Below are 14,449 nucleotides of genomic sequence, written 5' to 3' on the forward strand. Positions count from 1 at the left end.
GCAAATCCCCTGAATCTGTTGTCTTGCTTCAGTCTTCTCATCAGAACCAATTCAGATTTAAAGTCTCCTAACTCTGAATCTCAAGCAGCTGATCTCATTCCGGCGCACCGAGCTAGTTGTGATATGTACCGCCAAAATGAGCGATTTTAAGAAAGCTCTTATGCGCAAAAGTTATTCATATTGAAGGCGTCAAAACGATCACTCGGGAAGGATGATGGATATTGACAAGTACGAAAGCTCATTGGCTTTCCGGATTCAATTTCTACCTGTCTGAGATTTTGTTGTCGCGGGAAACCGTGTGGCTGCCAGATGGCTTCTAGCCCCCAGCCGGATGAAACCATACGACCCAAACACCCTCCCATAAGACAACCAGAACAGCAACGAAACCAAGAACAAATGAAAACAAGAAGCAATATCGTTCTCTCGGTCACAGTGACCGATGATTCCTCCCTCGAAACAATCACATAAGAAAAAAACACAGCGCGATATCATTACCCGAAACTAAGCCTCACCATCGCCCTCAGGAATCGCCTCTTCGTTCAACTTCTCCCGAATTTCGAGGTATTGGAACACATTGGGTGGAGGTGCAATGGTTTCCACCTCATAATTGATCGGTCGACGGTACAACATGTCGCGTAAATCTTCCCGAGTCTCAACGTTCTCCGTGAATGTGCAATACCACCCCAGCGCAGCTGAAAACGGACATTGGAACAGATCAATGCCATCAATGTTTTTGACTACCCGCCTTTGGGCCACGCAACTTTTGGCCATGCGTACATTGCGATCTGCCACCTAAAAAGCCAAGTATTAATAGACTATAACTTCAGGGAGGTTAGAATCGTATGACTTACCCAGCAAAGATCACATTTTTGCCGTGTTCCAGCTCCCGGAGTTACAATTAAGGCCTGGTCTGGAAGGCTGCCAATATGAACATCCTCACCAAATACTTGTTCAATCAGGTCAGCTGTCTCATCCAGTGTCAATATCTTAGGGCGCGGCTTTGACACATATGGCACGTCAGCCACAACGAGCTGTTGCTTGAAGAAGTCGAATTCGATTGCACGAAGTCGGCAACGATAAGGAACCCAGACTCTCTGAACCAGGATATCCTCGTCTTGCTGCCACCGCCAGTTTAGCAAAGCTCCGATGGTCTTGATAGAATGGAGCCAGCTCAGCTCGAGGAGGTCAATCTCCTCACCGAATTCTCGCGCCTTCATCGATTTAACCCTTGCAGTAAAGGCCATGAAGTGCTCCTGTTTGATGTAACGGGTTTTCCATACACCATCTTCTTCGAATTCAATTCGTATACCCAACCGGAAAGCTTCCTCCCAGCAGTCGAAGGGCCCAGGCTTTGGTAGCTGTATATAAGGAAATGGGTGTCGAGAAGTTGGATCAACGGTGATCTCCATTACAACATTGACAAGAGATCCAGGTCTGAGATTAGTTCCCTCAAAGGGGATATGTGGCCGAAACTTCGGCGGTTGTGTGTTGTTTCCAAGACCTCCGAGTACCGCAATGCGCTTATCTACCATTACTCGCCGGGGATGGGTCCGGAACGTCCACATAGCTGGCATTCCAGTACTAACATCCCCTGAAGTTGTAGTTCGAACAAATAGATTTGTATCGTGAATGATGCCTTCGGCTAAAGGCACAGACCAATTTAAGCCAATGGCAGGGTCCGGAAGACGGAGTCTTCTCAAAGGAGCGTTAGAGCTCTTGATACCGCTTGCTACATCCTGAAGCAGATTTGCGAGAGGTGTACCCGACGTTTGCAGGAGAGAATCCCGCTCGGGTGACCTACCCCATGGAGGGATATCACCAGCAAGAAGTTCCAATGACCCGGACTTATGTAACATCAAGGGATTGAAGGTCTCAAAAAGAACGACTAAGATGGTCTCAGCCCACGACCTGAACAATCTTGAGTTCGGTAGTGTATTCGAAATATATGCAATAGGAAAGAGGCGATAGCTTGCGCCTTGTTCTAACCGTTTCCGAGCCATATGATAGTGAAGTGTTGAATGGCGTTTTGATAGGCCATCAGAGTGTTGCCTATACCGGCGCCAAAGATTGAAGGTTCTCCCGATATAGCACGCAATGTTCATTTCATTGTTCTCATCGTAGTACAGCAACAAGTAGTAATACGTGCCAGCTTTGTTAAACTGAGCGTTCGAAGCAGCAGAGTCGATGTATATGCACTTGGACCAGATCTCCTCAAGCTTAGGCAAGCCATTTTCGAACATAGGCAGTGTTCCACAGTGATCCATACCTGTAAACACATGTTAGATTGAGCAACGGAAAGTCTGTATTAGTGTACTAGGCCACTCACCAATCAAGAGCTCCTTGACAAAAGTGCCGCGCTTGTCCGCCTCGCCCATAATGTCGACAACTCCCTCGGGAACACCGTACAACTTGAGTTGCTTCTGGATGTCTAGGTCGGCCATGGAATTCACGAAGCTCTCGAAAAATCTCTGCAAAGGTGAGGCGTTTTGCTGGAGTTGCAGTTTCAGAGATGGGTTCGCCAGGTTTGCAGCATCGACCAGGTTCACCTCTTCTTTAACAAGAACTCCAATCTCAATGATGGATGAGGGAACTAGGCAAACTCCATTTGGAAAAGGTGTGTCCTTGCGCGGCTTGGGCCCGTTGGGTCCATCTTGGAGAAGCTGAACCTGAGGATAGTGGGCCAGCTCTTCACCGATGAAATTCTTTGTGATATTCGGAATGACCCCAAAGTCTCCAATCTTCAGCGGAATGAATCCTTGGACACCACCGCGGGTTCTGAGAAACTCAATATCTGATGCAGTAAGCTCTTTGGTCACCCGGAAAGTCTTGTATAGAAGCTTTGGTGGCTTGGAGGGTGTTCCGTGCGAGCTCGATGTTGTAGTAGCACGAGGTCGAGACGGGATTCCGCCTCCAGATGCTGGAGAGCCACTCAGAGGTCGGTTAGAAGGACTTCCCGATCCAGGAGTGCCTCTACCGAGGGAGGGAGATCCGGGTAGAGGTCTAGCAGGGGTGCTTGGACTTGCTGATGCGAACTGCGCCGGTCGCGACAAGGGAGAAGCAGGAAGGGCCCCAGAAGAGCTGGTTCTCAATCCAGTAAACTGCCCTGGTGGACTTCTCCCAAGACTCGGACTTGGACCACCTACAGAGCCGATAGTTGGGGCCCGTGGACGAGCAGGTTGTGATTGTGCACCAGATAGGGGAGACCCAGGGAGAGGGCCAGAAGAACTGGTTCTTAGTCCAGTAAAGTGTTCGGATGGACTCTGAGGAGTTGACTGGCCTGGAGGACCAATGGTAGGGGCACGTGGGCGAATGCCTGAGAGGTAACCCGGGGTTGATGGTGAACCAGAATGAAAGCTGGCGGGGCCTCCTTGTGTTGTTCTGGGCGGTCCAGAGGGGCTTCCTCTTCCCGGAGGCGGCGGAGGTACAGAAGGGCTACCTCTTCCCGGAGGCGGCGGAGGTCCTTGTTGATATCCTCTCGCGGTAGGTGGCGGTCCGGCAATGGGAGCAAAATAGCTCCGGATACTTGGGGTACCTTGTCCGGAAAACGTCGTGGCTGGGCGGCCAGGCCTCTGAGGAAAAGATTGAGGATTGGGTGGCTGGTTGGGGTTGGGAGCACTGCCGCGCCCAGCTGAGGGACGGTTTGCGGAGTCTCTCTGGCGGTCAGAAGATCCTCCTCTTCCTGGACCAGACGAGTCTGAAGGACCGGGAGGCCGGTTTGGCGTCGTCATGGTGACGGCGAAGAAGCACTTGCTATTCTTGTCGTTGCAGCGCTGTCTATGAACAGTTAGTGAAAGATCAGTGAAGGTGAGGAGGAGGAGGAGGAGGAGGAGGAAGGATGATTTGAGACTTCCCTATTGGTATGATGGTTGGTTGGTTAAAGGTAAAAGGTCAAAGTCGGTTGTTGATGAAGGTAGTGAAGGTGTGTGAGTGTTGAGAGGTTGAAGAAGAAAGGTTGAAGGGGAAATGGCGAGTTTAAATAGTTAGAGAATCAGGTAGCAGAACGAAAATTCTCTGGTTGTGGGTGTGAAGGAGCAAAGAATAAACAACTCACGGCAGAAGTCTTACAAGCTGTTTCAACAACAGGAAGAAATCCACTTTAACAAGCAATGAATCACAGCTACGGGCAAAGGTGGTGGCCACTGCCGGCTAGCGTTAACAGTCTAGCAGTGAATAATAGACCAATAATACAAACTAAACTTGATTCTTGCGTTCCCAACTCATTGAATGCCATATCAGGCCATTTACTTGGTCACATAAGCGAGTTTGTAGATAGGTAGCATCATAGTAGATTGTTTGGCCGGAAGAAAACACTCTACACAAACACAAACGACAAAAATGTATCGCACTTCCAAACAGTTTGTCTGACTGATTTAAACCAAATACAATTTGATGTCAGAAGCAATTACAATCAGTCTCAATCAAGTTTGCTGTTTATTGTAAACATATTGGTGCTTGTCCATGATTACCATGCAAGCGCAAACACTCACAAGATTTCCGCAAACCCGAGGAAATTGCAGCATATTGGCCAAGTTTATCTCCGTCCACATGGATTTTCCTCTGCTCGTCGAGGTCTCTGAACTTGTTGACAATGTCGGCATGCATTTCACAGAGACTGATGTCATACCTATTTCAGGGTTGTTTTAGTGTAGAGGCCGGTGGTTATACTCACCCAACAGCAGGACTAAAAAAGCTTGGGAATTGATCCTTGATGTGAGTGGTAATTACTTGTGCAAGCTCATCTCAATTGGTCGGGTTTGGTGAGGAATTGATTCCAAATGCCGAAGGTTCACCCATAGCTAAGCTACCAATGCTATGATAAACTCAGTCTGTCGTTACGATGCAACACATTCTAAAGGCTCAATTCCAAAGTGAAGTCCAAGAAAAGCCAGCTTCTTTCAGTACAAAACTCATCAGCGTCAAAAACTGACATGACTGTAAGCATCGAAGACGTCAAGCGGGATCAGAAACATTCAGATATTCATCTCATATGGTTAAATCAGCACATCTAAATACCTCATAAGGTTTTAATTCAGTCTTTCTTTTACTGAAAGAGCGTCCTGAATTGACTTGCTCTGCTGGAACGTGTTCTGTGTGTTGAGCTTCAAGTCAGTGAGGCTGCCAGTGCCAACATCCGTCAGCATGGATGCATCAGCGACCAGCCATGTAGATGAACAAGATGTCTCTCTTTTAGACGCGTCATGCAGAAGACGCGCCGGGCCGCGTTAGGTTCATGCACGCGTGTAAGTCCAGCTTCCCAGTTGGGAAGTCAAGTAGTAAATCTGGATGTGTCGTATCGTGAGGTTCTCCTCAGCCCAACATCATACTACCATTGCCGTTTCGTCGCCGTCCCCGTTCCCATCAATCCTTTTTTTTTTAAAAAAAAAAAAATCTTATTTTTTTTTTATTATATATCAGTGAATCACGGCGCTCGTCTCCCTTTTTTTCGTTTTTTTTTTCGTCCAGTATGTGGGAAGATGAATGGGCTGCCGACATGGGGAGTGATGCCCCCAAGATCAAATGGGGCTGGAACTTTGTTCCAGACGAGGTCTGGCTTCCTCCCGGTAAGTAATCATACTCATAATATATCTCTTGAGCTTGAATGGATACTGATTTCGAGTTCTCTCACTTAGAAACCCCAAGTTCCCTCACTTGTAAGTTCATCCACGTTCCCGTCGCGAAACACCAGCATCCTGACGCGTAACTTAGCAAAGCGTAAGCGAGAAGAAGAAGAGGAGGAGGAGAAGAAGGAAGAGAAGAAGAAGCTCAAGTCCGTGAAGGACTTCTTCGCGCCTCTGGCGCCAGCTACCTTTGGTGCCGTCCCGGCTGCTGTTGCTGCCGCCGCAACTCCGGTATGCTGAACCTCTTTTGGTCTCCTCAACTCCAACTCCAACTCCATTTTCACCTTCACCTTACCTTTGAGCCCCAACGACTTGATTTCTTGCTGTGGGCAATCTTGTTTGACTCTGCAAGCCCATCTTCCCGTTCTTGTCTGAAGCCAGCTTCCGAATACCCCTTTCCCGACAGTCTTTTCCCCATCAGTCTTCTCACTTCCTACACGCCGAGCCTTGGACATTTTACCAATGTCATGAACGCACCCGCTGTACCACCGAAAGAACCTTTTGAAGTATTCCCAATCTTGTTCTTCAACATCCAGACCCCACGTCTTGGTATCTTCCCTAAGAGTTCCGTCCGGCCGTCAACCCCCTGGCTTCAATTGCCCTACCTCTCTCACATCCCACGCCTGTACATCTGTATACAACAGTCACGAAATCTTGGAGTATTGCGGGCCACTCATGTCAAGTTCTTTGGACAATCTTGTCACACCCCGTCCAATCGATCTACCCCTTTTATGAGTATCCCATCTTGTGGCATGGTCACATATCACTGCCTTACCCTTTTCAGGCCCCAACTCATTACAGTTTACGTTCATCACTAACGTATCATATAGCGTCGTAGAACCTAGGAAGAACGGATTGCGGCCGCTGTCGCGGCCTGCCTCAAGAAACGGGCCACCATGCCCAAGTCCAAGTCCAAGCCCAGGCCCAAGAAGCCCAAGACCAAGAAATAATTTTTGATGATTTTATGAGGAGTTTAGGTTCGGGGTGGAGTTTCTTTTTTCGATGGTGAATCACTGGGCCCCGAGGAGTTATTTCTTTCTTTTTTTCCCTTTTTTTGTTACGAATTTTATGAGGAGTTTATGAACCCTGGGATGGGAAGGAATTGACAATTTTTGACACAAACTTAAACACTTGAACTTTACTTGAACGTGAATTTCTTAATTGGATCTGATAAACTGATACTATAGTAGTTACTTGGTCGGATTCTTGTAGATACTTGACATCATGTCATTGTGACCATTCGATGCAATGTCACCATGGCCAGACAAAAGGCAATTTACGAGAGAAACAAACGGTTTCAAGTAAGAGATATGTGTCAGGTCTTCTGGCTGCTCTCATTCTTGAATGAATTGATTGCTACCGACACTATGAGGAAGAGATTCAGTTTGTCAAAGCACGCACAGGTTCCAGAAGTATTCAAGACTACGGCATTCAACTTATCTGTAGAATGGTTGGGCAAGGTTTTGGCGGTGTGACAATTATCTCGGCGACACCAGAATGTTAGACAACTGGCAAAAATGACAGATGGGGCCCCTTTTCGTGAAGATTGGAATCGCCCGCCAATTTTCAGTCATCCACAGCATCATATCCCATTCTCACGAGGATTGTACCAAAATGTTGGTGTTCTAGGGCAGGCCAATCAGGAGTTGAATGCCATCTCGCTTACCATCTCCCCTCTTAGGACTAGTCTTGCCGTAAGCGGTACTGATTGTCGCTGGAAAATGGAGGAAGAGTCAGGTTGATGCTGGGTAATGTTTGGCAAACTGATTGGCTGTTGGGCTGTGATGATGGGTACATTTGCGCAAAGAATTGGGGTTTGTGGGGATAACGGTGGGTGCTTTGCTTCAATTGATGCGATGCCTCGCTTGACGCGACAAGCTCCGCTTCACGACAACAAGTTGAGTCATCGCGGCTGGCGCGGCCAAATTTAATGACAAACTGGTGAGCATCAGGCGAAGCAAGCCATTGTTCCAGAGGCTGTATGTGTTGTTGTGGCAAAAACAAATTGAATATGGAATATTCACTAAAGAATGCCTCATGCGGTCGTCACCAGAGATGGATGTGATGTGTTCAACACGAATTGACGCGATATCCTAAGTGGCAAGCTGACTCTCCCCTCTGCAGTACTCTGTACCGTAACGATAAATCGGAGATACTAGGAGCGGTTCTGAGCAAAGGTATCAGAGGAAATGAGCCATGATTTCGGGTGGTGTCGATGTGCCAATTGAAGCTATCACAGCATATGGTATTGGGCCACCACATATCTGACGGATTGACTGCTCTATGGACAGAATCCTCCCTTGTTGGATACTCTGGCGTAGGGTAATCACTCAATGTGCAGAACCACCATGAATCCAGTACTTACACCATAAATGAATGAGCACTCATCGCCACCACCAAAAGCTTGTTCCTCATTCATCAAATCTCATTAAATGATCATGAAATACCCTCGCCCTAAGCTCATCCTAAATTAATCATAAAATCGTCATAAACTCATCAAAACTCATCAATGCTTGCAGTCCCCGCTCCTATCACAAACCTGCATCTCTTCTTCTTTATAAGCAAAGTCGCCCGCCTCTCGACGGTTGAGCGCGACATCGTGAGCTACAAGCTCATTTACCTGCTAGATTGTAGTACCGCCTCTCCCGAGACGAAGAAGGAATGTATTTGTGAGCGATGATGACAGGCGCAGCTTCAGTGGGAAACGGCAGATGCAGTACTCATCAAACGCGACTTGACGCGACTTGCTTCATAGTATGGAGACTTTTGCGACTTTGAGTATTTTCCGTGGCATGGACCAAGGCGTGTAATTGATGCGAGCATAATATCATATAAGTCATTGCTTCGGAGGGCTTGTGTGCTGTGATGATACGTCACTGTAAAGTGAAGCTATTCAGAGAGGATACCGCGCGTCAACAAGCGGCCATCTCATCCAGGTTTGAGTAAGACTGCTCAATCCGTCTGCAAATAATCTCATATAAAAATTAAACAATTGCTCGAGTGAATCAGCAGTGCGTGCTGCCTTTTGAGATTGCCATCGCGTTCTCTCATGAGTATGTACTCATCCTTCGGATTGAACCACGTCGCTGCAATCCCCAGCTTCTTATCAACACCAAATACCTCTTAATAAACAATAGATCGACATCAACACATAGCAGATAAATTACAACGAAGCACCACCGTGCCTCTCTTTGTTCACTCGTGCATTACAAATACACTTCCCCCGTCCGGACGCCGACACCATAAGCCGGGCTAATCCTCCCGCTGCACCCCACAAAACCTCACCTCTTCGTCCGCTCTTCGTCCGAATTTCGTCCGTGTACATCATCAACACCCTCTCAGATTCTCACCCATCAAACCCCTTCATATTCACACTCTCTACCATCTCATTCCTCTTCGGCCGAATAATTGACTTACAGCCATGTCCGAACCACCCGCCAAGCGCCGCAAAGTTCGAAAGGGAACACGAAGCTGCTGGGAATGTAAATCTCCCCTCCACTCACACAACGTGAGGTGCTTACATGCCCAGGCCGCCGCCGCAAGATAAAATGCCAGTTCTCAAAGGAAGACGATCCAATCTGCATAGGCTGCACACAGCGCGAGACAAGCTGTATATCGCAGGAATATGTCCCCACGCCGCCCGCCGCGCCCCAAGACAAGCGTCTTGCCCAGCGCCTCGGCCGTTTGGAGGAGCTGATGGAGAAGCTGGTCGACAAGCCGCTGCCGTCGCCTGAATCAGAAGACCCCGCGCTGGAGCGGTTCACGCAGCACACGGCTGATGTGTTTGAGTCGTCGGTCGTGGATAATGCGCAGCAGATCCTGGATCAGCCTGACGCTGCGATCGTGACGCACAGGTTCCCAAGCCGCTCTGCAAAGGCGACGCATGTGTCTGCGCAGCTGCACGCGCTTTTCCCGTCGCAGCAGATTCTGTATGCTATTTCGCAGCAGAGTCCGGGGGCGCGTTTTGTCCTGGCCATGTTTTACTCGCAGCAGGATCAGATTGATGGGAAGCCTGAGCCTATATCGTCGCTGGCGCAGATACCGTCCGTTACAAGCCATCCCGCCATTCTCGCCAAGCGTCTTCTACAACTTGCTGTTTGTCTGCAGCAGATGCCTCCATTCTTCGATGGGAGTACCCTCGGGTTGAGTAAATCGCCCCGCGAGACGATGGAAGAGTGGATTGCTGTTACTGGACGTCTAGTCACGTCAGACGACGACTTTGTCGGGTGCTTAGAAGGTCTCGAGTGTCTCATCTTACAGAGCTTCTACCAAAGCGATGCAGGCCATTTGCGAAAAGCGTGGTTGACGGGTCGCCGCGCTCTGAACATGGCGCAGCTCATGGGCATTGATCGCAAGAGTGCCAAGTCAATCAAATCCGTAGACCCATCATTCAGCAACAAGCATCGCCCTTCTCCACCAGTCATTTGGTTCCGCATCAACTGCAACGATCGCTACGTCTCTCTCATTCTCGGGCTGCCTATCGGCTCGCGCGATAATAGCTTCGCAGAAGACAATGCTCTCGTGTCGGATGCACCGAGCGACAAGCTTGGCAAAGTGTATGCGATGATGGCGGGTAAGATCGCGGATAGGAATGAGCTCAAGGGAAGCGAGGCATATGTCCTCACGCAGTCCATTGACATGGAGCTTGAAAAGGCGTACAAGATGATGGATGATGGTCTGTGGTGGAAATTACCCGACATGGCCATATGCTGTGGTACATCCGACGCGTCAGGCGACGGAATGAGCGTGATAAAGCTTCAAATTCGGCACTTCTCGCTTCTCATTCTTCTCCATCTTCCCTATCTTCTTCGCGATCGCGGCCAACGACGATACGAGTACAACCGCGCAACATGCATGCAAGCAAGTCGCGACGTGCTCGATCGATTCCTCGAGTACCGCAATTGCTTTACTACATCTGTATCAGGCCGTCACGTCGATTACTCCGCCCTTGTAGCGGCCATGACACTCCTGCTGGGATACCTCGGGTGGCGCTGGCCAGGCTACGAGACAGAAAAAGAGCACGACAGAGACCTTGCCGAAAGGACACAAGAACGGATGCAAGAAATGGGAGCGCTAAATAATGACCGGCTCTGCATTGAAGCGGCGGAAACAATCCGGCAGCTTCTGCCCATCGTGCAGAGACAATCAGGCACGAGCGGAGAAAATGTCCATCTCAACGTCCCGTTCCTGGGTACGGTGAACATCAACCCCGGCCCAACGCCGCCCGCCTCCACAGCGAGCATGATAGCGTCCAACAGCACCACGCCCAGTGGCAACGTCGACATGTCACAGTTCCCGCTGTCATTCAACTCGCCAAGCTTTGGCTCCGAAAACTGCGACCTATCCACAACGTGCGCCTTCGCGCCTGATGTGTTGGACTCCAACTGGCCCTGCTTCACGGCCGACCCTGAGGATTGGGCACTGCAAGGTGTAGACACTACGTACTGGACTATGCTCAACAGCAGTATAGCATGAGGATAAAGATATGTATGATTATGATATTTATACCCAAGATGAACCAATAAAACACCAAGCGAATGCATACCAACGTGTAAAACAAAGGGACTAGGCTTGTCTAGCCAGGGTATCTCCATCAGGTAACCTCCTCACAAACGCCACAAATGAGATCAACTCCAGTATCTAGGTGAATGTATGTTTGAGCGCATAGGTAGTATTCAGTCCTGTAAGCCTTCTACCAGGGCCTCACGGTCAACATCAACAGTGGTGACCTGAGCGGGCGCGCCCTTTCGTTTCTGAGCAGCCCAGTATTGATGAAAGCCAGGAATCGACCCGGGTTGGTTGATACCCGGAGTCCGGTTAATATTCCTGTCCCTTTCCTTCTCCGCAGGTTTTGGGGGGCCATTTTCACTATTGCCTGAAGCCCAAGGCCTCCAGCCAACCCATTTTCCTATTCCTCCTGCGGGGCTTCCTTGGGGGGTATCCGAAGGAGCTGGAGACGCAGATCTGTTTGACCCAGGCCTGTTAAGTGGGTTGGACACAGTTCTACTAGTGGGAAGACCAGCGAAAGTGTCTCGGAGGGCAGCGGTGCTTCGCTTAGCTGCACCTCTGTAAAGTGTGGGCTGCGCTGTGACGCCCGTAACGACAGCTTCAGCACCACCAAGTGGTCGAAGGGTGAGCTGACTAGGTCGAGCCTTGAGCGTGTGAATGTCAAGGCCGCCTGTAAGAGACATGATGGATTCATGAGAGATAGCTCGATGAATCCTCGGACGCGGCATGTAGTCGTCTCTATTGTCCTCAGAGCTCTCAACGATTGAGCTCTCGTCAATTGACGGGGTGTTGCCGAGATCGGGTGTCTCAGTTCGAGACATGACCTCCTCGCCCTCATCTTCGTCCTCCTCATGTATCACATCATCGTTGAACTGACGCGAATTTTGAGGTGGCGTGCCTGGATCAAGCTGGAGGGAAGGTGCTTGAAGGCTGAAAGCCGAAATGTCAGACGGGCCTTTACGGTGTGTCCGCCAGGTGGGCGACATGGGGTCAAAGCTCGTAGCTGGTGACATTGGATAATCGCTGTCGCCAAAATTCGAGTCAAACATCGAGTTGCGTAGATTCGATCGTGGTGAACTTGGAACGGACGACGCGATTTCAGAGGGTTGCTCTGAGAGCATGGACCACCTCTGTTTGGGCATCGATATAACAGAGTTGGGTTCTTTGGTGCTGATGGAAGCGAGGGCGGGCAGGGCAGGTCCCAAACTCCAGCGAGCAGAAGATTTCGGGGTGGATGTGCCAGAACTTGTCGATGCCGAAAAGATACTAGAGTTCAAGCTCGCACGCTTCCGCCTCATTTTTTGTTTATCGGCCTTGGCTGTAACGTGATAATGGTGGTGGATGTGAAGCTCTTGCGAAATTCGAGGAGTCGTCGGCGGCTCATAAGCCTCGAGTTCGTCTTTGAGAGTCGTACTGCTATCGGTGATGGGCTGGTGGGTGACAAGTTGTTCTCGCAGAGACTGAATCTCGTCGTTCGAATTGAGAAGCATCTCTCGCAACTCAGCCATGCCAAGTTGTAGATTGGCATTGTCTTGAAGAAGATCCCGAACAAAATGATTGACGACGGGATTCCCTGGCTTCGGTTCTTGCAGTGTTTTTGATGCAGCTGCACCTTTTAGACGACCGGCGGCTGTATTGAGCTGTTTCTCAACTTGTCGTTGACGTTCCATTCGCCCAATAACCTCGGCATGTCTTTGCCGCTCCTCTCGAGCTTCCTCTTCCATCCTCTCCAGCTGATCCTGCATGTCCATGATACCGCGTTGCGCCTCCTTGCAACGCTGTGCATGTGTTCGAGCATCTTCTTTCGTAGACCTCAATTCGTGATAAAGATCATCCTGTTCCAATTCCAAGAGGGAAATATGCCTCTCAGCATCTTCGGCTCGCAGGGCAGCAGACTCGAGTCTTCGGACGGCTTGTTGAGACGACAGCAGACTTGCTTCGAGCGCTTTGATCTTTGTATCGGATTCGGAGACGGTGTTGTTGAGCAGTTCAAGCTGGTCGAGGAGGTTACGATTTTCCTCAATTTTCAGGGCATTCTCAGCCTCTAATTCCTGCTTGGCCATTTCCAGACGCTCTATCCTGGAGGAAAGATCAAGACGATCTCTCTCCGCGTCGGCCATATATGCTTCATGTCTGGCGAGTAGAGCCTACAAGGGAGACAGACAAGTCAGCAGTCTGATGGGGCATTGACGTGTCTAGCGGGGACTGGCATGCGGGACACGCGGGTGTTTAGGCGGTGGAAGAAGTGGCAGGCGTATAAAAACAGAGGAATGCCCCAAGATTGAGGATTGGTACCTGACTAACCTGACCAAGTTGTGCCGCGGTATGGACATCTTTTTCGACTGTCTCTAGAATGGAGCAATTTTTCTTGAGGAGAGCGCAGTCGATTCGCCCACAGCAGCAAGTCATCTCAGAGATATGCGGCTCCGGCCCAAAATCCGGCCTCTCCATGATGGGCGGAGCGAAATCGGAGATGGAGAGGCCTTTTGAAGATTTGATTATTGTACAGATAATAGGATAACGAGTTGGCGAAGGGTAACGAGGGCGGCGGAAGATAAGGGATCGGTCGGCAACATGATAATACTGTAGATCGGAGGGGATGAGGAATGATCGAAGGGCGAGATTAGAACATGGTCCGTCGGCAGCGGATATTAAACTCGTGACAAGCCGGAGTCCAGGCGAGGCAAGAAGATGATGGTCGTCTCGTCGGGTTCGAGTCGTTTTGATGGGAACGGCTGGTGTTTACTGTTGAGCCAAACAAAGAGGGTCTTTGTTGTGTATAATTGGCTGAGGTTGTAATTGGTATGTGGGCTCCCGCGCGAGTCTAAGTTGGGTAGGAGTGGAGTTTTGTTCCTGACTTAGCGAGATCGCCGACAGTTGAAGTTTTGGAGTAAACAAAGAGAGTGAAGCAGATAAATATGGACAGACTACAGTGACGACGTGTTTGTATTCGTAGGTGTTGCATTGAGAGAATAAACAAGGCAGATGAGGCCTCAAAAGAGACCAACCTCAGCCACTTGCACAAGCCATGTGATGCAGAGACGGCCAGGGTAATAGGCTGCGAACAGTTCGTACAGGGGATCTCTTTAGGCACTCATCAGGGACGGAGACTCTGGACTTGGTTAGCGCGATAGAGTTGCAGGGAAGACGTGTTGAACGCTCGCGATTCCCTCATTTCCTTTTCGCGTGTGATTGGATGTGGAATTCAAGGCTGTCACACCTCGCTGAATCCGCCATGACGCAGAGTTAGCGCTCAGAGATAAGACGATAAGGCACGTGATGAGTGAACTGACATGGTCCAGGGTAGTCTATCTGATTTGACG

At 49.6% G+C, this 14,449-nt stretch overlaps 4 protein-coding genes across 4 annotated transcripts; 2 read left to right on the forward strand and 2 right to left on the reverse strand.

The window, feature by feature from the left end:
• Positions 1-501: 501 nt before the first annotated feature.
• On the reverse strand, positions 502-3,728 carry FPRO_08593 (uncharacterized protein; the record flags this gene model as incomplete). The annotated part of the gene is made up of 3 exons (XM_031222278.1): positions 502-792; positions 852-2,266; positions 2,327-3,728. 3 exons carry the CDS (start codon positions 3,726-3,728, stop codon positions 502-504), a joined length of 3,108 nt encoding a protein of 1,035 aa, XP_031087753.1.
• Positions 3,729-5,464: 1,736 nt separating this feature from the next.
• On the forward strand, positions 5,465-6,568 carry FPRO_08594 (uncharacterized protein; the record flags this gene model as incomplete). Its single annotated transcript, XM_031222279.1, has 4 exons — positions 5,465-5,561; positions 5,631-5,651; positions 5,707-5,849; positions 6,464-6,568. 4 exons carry the CDS (start codon positions 5,465-5,467, stop codon positions 6,566-6,568), a joined length of 366 nt encoding a protein of 121 aa, XP_031087754.1.
• Positions 6,569-9,039: 2,471 nt separating this feature from the next.
• FPRO_08595 (uncharacterized protein) lies at positions 9,040-11,093 on the forward strand (the record flags this gene model as incomplete). Its single annotated transcript, XM_031222280.1, has 2 exons — positions 9,040-9,100; positions 9,148-11,093. The coding sequence occupies 2 exons, from the start codon at positions 9,040-9,042 to the stop codon at positions 11,091-11,093; spliced, it is 2,007 nt and encodes a 668-aa protein (XP_031087755.1).
• Positions 11,094-11,293: 200 nt separating this feature from the next.
• On the reverse strand, positions 11,294-13,577 carry FPRO_08596 (uncharacterized protein; the record flags this gene model as incomplete). The annotated part of the gene is made up of 2 exons (XM_031222282.1): positions 11,294-13,273; positions 13,431-13,577. 2 exons carry the CDS (start codon positions 13,575-13,577, stop codon positions 11,294-11,296), a joined length of 2,127 nt encoding a protein of 708 aa, XP_031087756.1.
• Between the last annotated feature and the right edge of the window lie 872 nt (positions 13,578-14,449).

This window comes from Fusarium proliferatum (assembly GCF_900067095.1).
Source record: "Fusarium proliferatum ET1 genome assembly, contig: FPRO_scaffold011, whole genome shotgun sequence".
Lineage (NCBI taxonomy): Eukaryota > Fungi > Ascomycota > Sordariomycetes > Hypocreales > Nectriaceae > Fusarium > Fusarium proliferatum.